Source organism: Mus caroli, chromosome 11 (assembly GCF_900094665.2).
Source record: "Mus caroli chromosome 11, CAROLI_EIJ_v1.1, whole genome shotgun sequence".
Classification (NCBI taxonomy): Eukaryota; Metazoa; Chordata; class Mammalia; order Rodentia; family Muridae; genus Mus; species Mus caroli.
In genome coordinates, this window is record NC_034580.1 from 114,923,952 (window position 1) to 114,932,696 (window position 8,745).

The 8,745-nt window shown below is 53.4% G+C and overlaps 1 protein-coding gene across 1 annotated transcript; it reads right to left on the minus strand.

Annotated features, from left to right (window-relative positions):
• Positions 1-6,054: 6,054 nt before the first annotated feature.
• Cbx8 (chromobox 8) lies at positions 6,055-8,541 on the minus strand. The gene is made up of 5 exons (XM_021177759.2): positions 8,410-8,541; positions 7,976-8,019; positions 7,722-7,787; positions 7,560-7,626; positions 6,055-7,138 (listed from the first exon to the last, which is right to left on the minus strand). The coding sequence occupies exons 1-5, from the start codon at positions 8,476-8,478 to the stop codon at positions 6,296-6,298; spliced, it is 1,089 nt and encodes a 362-aa protein (XP_021033418.1). The 5' UTR covers positions 8,479-8,541; the 3' UTR covers positions 6,055-6,295.
• Positions 8,542-8,745: the final 204 nt, after the last annotated feature.

Genomic DNA, 8,745 nt, shown 5'->3' on the forward strand with positions numbered 1-8,745 from the left:
GAGAGAGAGAGAGAGAGAGAGAGAGAGAGAGAGAGAGAGAGAGAACGCTGATGAGTGGGAGGCATAAAGAGTATCCGGAGAAGGTTGTCCCATGATGAAGGTTACTACCAGCATGTAGCAGAGACCAAGAGTGCCACAGAACCACACAAGGCAGTCCACCATACAGAAGTCCACCGTCCCAGAATATCCAAGAAACCAAATTTGAGAAAGACTGGCTTAATGGGAAAGATTATATTATATATAATCTAGTCATGTTCATAGTCAGATATATACTCATATATATGATACATATATATATACACATCAAGAATATCCATCAAATATATATCCATCAAGATATATATTTGATATATACACATATATGTGTGTATACATGCGTGTATGTATACACACACACACACACACACACACATATATATATATATATATATATATATATACACACGCATATATACATATACATACATACATACACACACACACACTTCCATCAAGGATGTTTATATTGTCTGACAGCAGTGAGAAGCAGTTGTTAGATGCTGGTAGTAACCTTCATTATGGGACAATGATGGCTAATTACTGGGCAAGTGGAATGTTTAAAGCCTCCAGCCACCACCAAGCTTCTGAGATACACGGTAACTCACTTTTCCCCCCTTACAGAGTACATAAAAGTAAAACCAACACCCTCACCTCCACAGTACCATGTTGGGAAGCTCTGAGAAGGGCAGGAAGCACCTGGTCAGGGCTACCTTGACTCTTGCCCACAACTGATGAAGGGAAGACAGGCTGCTACATAACCTTCCCCAGCCCAAGACTTGCGTTACTCTCTTCGACATTAATTTTATTCATAAATTTCCTTTGACCTCCCAGGAGAATAGAGATCCTCTGAAGTGTAGGGGAAGATGGGCCACTCCTGGCAGAAAGGCTGCTTGGGACTCAGGCCTGGATGTCAGGTTGTGGGGAGGGGTCAACACTACAGATAGAAACACCTTGTTGCAGAAACACGACTTTTAAAATACTTATATTTTTATTTGATGTGCATTGGTGTTTTCCCTGCATGAATGTCTGTATGAGGATGGTGAATCCTCTGGGGCTGGAGTTATGGGTTTTGAGCTGCCAGGTGGATGTTGTGGATCAAACGCAGGTCTTAATAGCTGAGCCATCTGAGCCATCTCTCCAGCCAGGAAAACCCATTCCTTGGTTCTTGCAAAGCAGGCAGCTGACGATTTGATTTCCCTTTTGTTGTCTTCGGTGCCTTTTGTTTCTTTTCTTTTTGAGAAGGTGGATAGGGGCAGTTAGATCATAGGCCTCGGGTCCTGGGGGACAGGAACAAGTGCTGGCCCCATTGGCCAGCTAGGCTCTCTGAAAATCTATGTCTACAGGGACAAGGTCTCCAGACCAAAGTTGAGGGGGCGGGGCTAGCCTACATTGATGTTTATTAATTTCTGTGCTCCTAGTCTGACCACCTAATCAATCCACCTCCATCCTAGAGTAGGCACCACTGACACCAAGTGGAGGGCACCTGGTACGATGGGTGCAGCTGGGTTCTAGGCCAGTGAACACCACCTCCCTCCTGTCCAGCCTGCGTGGGTCGAGGCCGATTCACAAAGGCACAGAGGTGATGCCGGGAGAAGCCGGTTAAGAGAAAAGGAGGCGGGCTGGTGAGATGGCTCAGTGGGTAAGAGCACCCGACTGCTCTTCCGAAGGTCTGGAGTTCAAATCCCAGCAACCACATGGTGGCTCACAACCATCCGTAACGAGATCTGACTCCCTCTTCTGGACAGCTACAGTGTACTTACATATAATAATAAATAATAATAAATTTAAAAAAAGAGAAAAGGAGGCTTTTCTTCACGTCTATCAGACGTGAACCAGAGAGGGGGAGGGGTATACTTGGGAAAGGGTCTGACGCCTCTGCCTGTAGAGGGCGCGCGCTCCCCACGAAGTTCGGGTCGCTGGACTTTGAATGATGATGGGGAGGAGGGCGGAATCCCCCGCTGTCCCGTGCTGTGTTGAACTCAGTTGCACTGTCTACACCCCCGCTGCTCAGAGTAACCACCCGCCGATCCGTCTGCGGCTGCAGAAAGAAAGTCCAGGCCTCTGCCTACTGCTTCTCCCTGCTGTCAGCTAAATTTCCATCCTTGATGGCACCCGTTCGGGATCCTATTCGCTCCTACCTTGGGATCCCGCTGTATCCGAGCCGCCTCTGGCCTGAAGGACCTTTTGGTGAAAAGAAAAAAGCCCTGGTGGATCCGCAGAGAGCTGGAGCAGGCTTGCATACCACTGTCGTCCTGGGCACAGCACTGGGCCTTCGTCAGAGCCGCGCGCTGTGAGCGTCCAAGAGTCCAAGAGAAAAAAAAAAAAAAAACCGGCTCTAAGCAGAGCCATAAGTATTCCATTCAACCCGTGTTTGTGTTGGGCCAGGCTCAGCTCGGACAGCGGCTCTAACATGTCCTGCCAAAGAGGACGGACGGAGGGAGATCCGTCTGAACGAAGGTTGTCTGGAGCCAGGGGTCCTCACACCCGGGCTTTGCTCTCAGGGAGAATACACCCAGAAAATTCTCTGAGGAAGCTCTGAACCCAGGTTAAAGTTGGTGGTGACCAAAGAAGTGGAGAAATCCCTAAGGGTCAGTGCGGGATTCCAACCTATATTTGAGGGAGGGGCTACTGCTGAAGTCACCAGGCACAGTCACAGTGCCTTCTTGGCTCCCTGATGGCCATCGCCCTCCAGAGGACCCAGTAAAGAGCTTGCTCGGCCCAGAGCACCTTGAGGTGGCCTAAGAAACAGACCTTGAACCTCTTGGCGACTGAGACAAGCTGACCGCTCAACGTCCGAGAGTACTGGACACTCAATGACCCGCTGTGGCAATCCCGGACCACAAACGTTGATCCACAGCCTCCCACGCAGGTCACTGAGCTGGAGGAGGAAGGTGGGGCCAAGGGCAAAAGATGTGACCCGGTCCGTATTCCCCCCTCCCTCCCCTTGGGCTCTGCGTGTTCGCACGGATTACAGCTTTTTATGCAAGGGAGCCAGATCTGCCCAGGAATATGGAGGTGGAACTAGGTTCAGTACTGTAAGGTCCTCTTTGGGAATCCGGAGCATGGGTCGCCTTTGCAGCCTCAGGACCCGGCCTCTCTGCTGAGAAGTCTGCAGCCTAGAAGACTGAGAACACCCACCACCATCACCCCATGCTATGTTCTCCATCGGCAGCCCCTCATCCAACCTTGGGGTATCTACCCGAAAGAACACTAGGGTCCAAGAAGCCGTAGGGACTGGGGGTGGGAGCGCGGGGCTGAGGATCCGCAGCTCCCGGCTCACTAATCACATCAGCGCGCTCTGCGCCGGCTCCAAGCAGGCAGTTGCCTAGCAATACCCGCGAATTCAATTCCTCAATCAATAGACGGAGACTGCATTTCGGGGAGCACTGATGAGGTTGGAGGGGTCTGGGACACAAGTCCTGTGACAGCATCGAGGAGCAGGCTCGGGTCAAGGGCAGTGAGGGGGTCAGCATGGCTCCTGGGTGTCAGGAGCTATGGAAGTTTGGCTTGGAAGGGTGTTTGGCGCTGGGGGGATCCTCCCTCAGAGTGAGTAGAGCCCAGAGGTAGCGCACACTTCATCTCAAGAGTCTCGAATTCTGCCTGCAACCCAAAGAAGTTAAGCGGGCACTGAAGACAGCTCGCGGGAAAGCTCAGAAAGGTCACGACTCGCTCCCTCCCCAACCCAGCTCCCCACACTCTCACTGAGGGGTGCCCTAGTTGGGAACGGGCCTTTGTCGGGAATCCAGACCTTTTTTGAGAGTATGAGAGTGGAGTGAGGGAAATCAAGTCAGAAAGGCAAGTATCCTGCCTTTCCAGCCTACTACCTCTTCCCTGTTCTGGGAAATAAATAAATAAAATAATGAAGCCAAGACTCGTGTCTATTTACAAAGCATATATTTAAACACGTAAAAAGTGATACTGGATACAGACACATTCACAACCCAAAATAGGTACCAAGGGTTCACTCTTGAGCCGAGGCAGAGATCAATTGGAGATTTATACATAGCTGAGAACTCATAAACTCAACACCCATGCTCCTCCGGTCTGCAGTTGCAGACTCTGAGCCACGTAGCCCCCGACCCCTGCCCACCCCCCACCCCCAAGTCAGCCTCTCAAGAGCGAGCTAAGGAGACACACACGACGGCCATGGACAGACGGCAGGACGACGAGGGCAGTGAGGGCAGAATCAGGAAGGTTGGAGGGAAGGAAAATACAAACGAGGAAGGAGAGAAGAGAAAGGGAGTCGGTAGCCAGATAGGGAACTCCTGTTCCGGAGTTACATCCACTCGGTCACAGATGCACCCTTCAAAACAGGTTCATCTGAAAATAGGGTCGACAACTAGACAGACACAGGCAACAGCGCTTCTTTATACAAAGTCGAAAATACTAGTTTTACAAATATGAGCAGATAAAAATCCCCATTCTAGGGGCTTCTCTTTAGACGCAGTTTGATTCTCCAAAAAATAAAAAAATAATAAAAACACGTAGAATACACCGTTTTCCTCTTTTTCTCCCTCTCTTTAAAGGCAAAAAAAAAAAAAAAATTGTCTGGAGGAAAGAGAGACCGAGAGTCTGGAGATGGGAAGCCGGAGAGTGCAGAGGACGAGGCTGACGTCCCTCTCAGTCCCTCCCCATTACCAAGCTCCTCCAGCCCAGCCCAGAGCCCCTGAAGTCTGTGCTTTGTCCCGGGAGCAGAGCTTAGAGCCCCTCCCTCCAAAAGCCCTGGAAGTTAGAGCGTCTGCTGGCCCTTTAAGGGCGGGGAGGGTGGAGAGGCCGCAGGATCCCTGCTGGAAGCGGCGACTGTAGGCTCGGGGACAGATTTGTGCTTTTGAGTCCGAGCTGCGCGCGGCGCGGTCCGGAGTGGGCCGGGACCAGGGGCGCAGATGGTCTCGGGGCACCACTGGTCCCCGGTCGCTCCCGCTCCACCTCGCGCTCCCCCGCCCCCTGCGGCGGAGTCTGAGCGTCGAGTTCACGTAGAGAGCACTCCCAGAATCGAAAAGGACTATAAATTACAGCTTTTGCTTTTAAGAAAGGGGGAAGAGGGAAAACACTAAAGTTCTACTGCGCATTCTTGGATGGAAACCCTGCCGAGCCCCTTCGGCCATGAGCTCCACCTGACCAAGTTCCAACTCGGGCTGCGACCCCCGTGCCCAGCCCGACCGGCCTGGTGCGCAGCCCGCTGCTGGCCCCGCAGGGTGGCCTGGCGGCCGCTCGCTCCTCTAAAAGCAGGTCCCACCCTCCCCCGGCGAGCCAGGCTTGTCCAAGTCTTCCTGGGAGGTGGGGCCGCCCTGTCTTCTGGCAAATCTAGAGGATGCAAAAAGAAAAAGTCCACCCGAATATTTTTCTAGTATAACAACTGTCTGGTGCTCTGGGCACTGACACGCAATCCTCCCAATTTATCCTGGCATTTCGGGAATGTAAACAAATTCGCTGGAATTCTTTTCTCTTTGCAAAAGTAAGGGAAGGAATCGAGGTAACGGGGAGATTTTTGTCCACATGACACGCACACACAGTCCGCGTGTACGGCACTCACACCTCCATAAAGTGCACTCTCCTGCTGTGGTTCGGGGAGAACTGCGGCCCACTCACTCGCGACCTTTCTCTACCTTTATCAACACATGTGAGAAAGTTGTTCAAGTTGTTACTCCCCCCCCCCCAGTAACCCTCTTCATCTTAAGAAAAAAGAAAAAAAGACAGAAAATAGAAAAAAGAAAACTGGTCTGACCCCACCCCCCTTTTTCTGATTGGGAAGCCAACCTTTTGTTGGCCTAGCTGGCCAATGGGGAAGAGAGCAAAAAATCTTCTGCGGTGCCAGGAGGGTTGGGAATCCGGAGCTGGAGGGAGGAGGTGGGCCGGCTGAGTCCCTCCACACACCCTCCAGAATCCCAGGGCCCAGGCCCCCAACTTTCCAGGTGCCCTGCAGGGACAGGGGCCCCTCCTGTGCCAGCTCAGTCTGTCTGCCCTACCAAACCACAGTCTCTCTCTCTCTCTCTCTCCTCGTTTAAATAAAAGAACTTCAAGAGTTGAAATATATATATTTAGATATTTTTCTCTTAAATAACATATTTACATCTAATAGAAAATAGAACTCTAGAGATAATTTTCCAGCCAGAACTGAGGACGGAGGAATGAAAGGGAAGAGGGGTGTGAAGAAGGACAGGACCAACCAGAGGCCACAGTCACCCAGAAATAAAAAGCACTAAGCCATTTGAGCTCACTCTCCCCTGCACTGGTCCTGGGCTCCCACCCCAGCAATTCATCTTTTTTCCTTAAAGAATCCTTGGTCCGTGTTGCTCTCCTTAATGGTGACGGTCAAAAAGTTTGAGGTCACGTCTGTGACGACCACTTTCTCCAGGTTAGTCAGAGAGGGGCTCCAGGACTCTTCCTCTGGGTCCCCCAGGATCCTGGCCACTGGGATCCTGGCGATGAGGGAGGGCCTTCCCCCTTGCGCCCCCATGTCCCGATACAGGCTTCCCACTGAGCCTGGGGTGCCTGAACTATGTCGGACCCTGGCACCACCAGGGTCCAGGGCACCTTGGCCTTTGGCCTCCAGGAAAGCAGCCCTCTGCTTTATTACCCTGGCTGGAAAGGTGTCCACAGCCAACTTGCTCGAGGCCTCTGCTGAGCTAGGACTGGTCACACCATATTGCACCAGGTCTGAGTCCTGCCTTCGAGCAAGCTGGATCACACTGTGGCCAGCTGGGAACTTTCCTGTCCCAGAAGGGGTCTCATCCAGCTTCCTGCCTTTCAGGTACTCTCCAAGGCCAGCACTGGGCTCTCCCAAAGGTCTCTGTGAAGGGTCCAAGGGCTCCTTCCTGGGTTTCGGTCCTCGTTTCTTGGAGCTGTCCCCCGGTGAGCTGGGCTTGTCGTCTACACGGCTGGCACCCCTGTCCCTCTCTCGGTCTCGGTCCCGAGGTGGGTCTGCCCTGCAGGTACTGGTGCTGCTCCCTGGTGGGGGTAACCCCGTGTTCCGCAGGCCCTCTCGGGCCCTGGAAGTAGATGCCAAATCCTGGGGTGAGCGGCCTGGGTAAGGGATCCGGATGCCTCTGGTAGAGTCACTTCTGAATTCATAGGTTTTGGCCTTTGCCTTGGCCTGGGCCTGCAGAAGGAAGTTGTTGTGAGGAGAAAAGAGCCCCGCCCCCGCCTACCCCCACCCCCAGGACCTCTAGCCTTGACTGCCCAACTTTCCCTGGATGCCTGGGAAATTCTAATTGAGTGGGGAGGTGGGCTCTTGGTAGTGGTCTGGGGGAGGGGAATGAGGATTTGTTTGGAAGAAGCCATTTGCAACCAACAGACTCCTTGTATAACAGTACAGGTCTACTTGGGATGGCTGGAGGGGGGTGGTGGGAATGAAGGCCTTCTGGTGCAGCTAAGTCCCGCCTCTAGAACTCCCGTGATGGGGCCTCTGACAGAAGAAGTCCAGATTACAAATACACACAAGGCCAGGGCGCCCATTGGTTTACAAGCCCTGCAGATCCTCCCTGAAAGGGCACACTCCACCTCTGGAGATCGCAACATACCTTGAGAAGGAAGGTTTTAGGCTTGGGTCCTCGCTTTTTGGGGCCATAGAGCTCCATCTCCCGTTCCCTAAAGAAAGAAAAGAGAGAGAAGGGGGTGTGTCCTGGCTGCACCGAAGTCATCTTGTATGGGTTCTAGTGAGTGGCTAGGCTAAGGGTCTGTACCTTTCCTCAAAGGCTGCAAGGAGGCGAGCATCCAGAATATTTTCTTCGGGCTCCCACGTGCTGTACCTAAAGGAAACCAGGAAGAATGGAGCATCAGTCCCTGGAGCAGGAGAGAGAGGACGAAGTGGAGGGCGTGTATGTGTGTGCAACTTTTCCGGCTGCCTTGTGTTGTATTTCAATGTGAAGGGGAAAAGAGGAAGAAAGAACCCTCCTAGATATCAGTGTGGGGTAGCGATTGTATATAACCTACTTACTTCTGCGACCAGCCCTTCCATTTCACGAGATATTCCATGCGTCCCTGCAGATGCAAAAGGGAAAATGCTTGTGTATGTGTGTGCGTGGGGAGAAATGCATGACGAGGACACAAGAAATACACGCGAAAATGCATGCACCAAATGAATGCTCCAAACACTACCGCCAAAGGAACCAGCCCACTGCAGCACCCCTGCAGAAACGCTGCACAAAGTGCATGCACCGGCATTCATCCCCCACCCCGCCCCCCATCCATGCAATCTGTGCAGGGCTGCAAGTCTAAGGAGAGCGCTGGGGCTGAGCCGCGGCCGCCGCCGCCACGGCCGCGGCCGCTGCTGGGACCTGGGGGAAGGGAGGCTGGGCTGCAGCAGGGGGAGGGAGCCTGGGCCCTGGTGAGGGAGGGTTCGCGTCGCCGCCCGCCTTCCCCTTCACCTACTTTGCGAATGCGCCGCTTCAGGAGGGCTTCGGCCGCGAACACCCGCTCCCCCACCGCCGAGAGCTCCATGTTGACTCGCCGCTTCCCCCCTCAGCCGCTTCCAGGAGCAGAAAAGCAGCAGCCAGCCCTCGACAGCCCATAATACTCTCCCGCTGACGTCAGTTCTCCTCCCTCCCCCGCGCACTCTCCCTCCCTCCACCCCTTCCCAGCGCTTCCTCCCGCCCCACGTGTTGCTAACGACGTTGCTAAAGCCAAGCGTCCTGGGCCCGTTCTGCGGGCGCTGATTGGACTAGCGCCCGGCCACGCCCCTCTCCCCGTCTCCCCTGCGTTGCTACG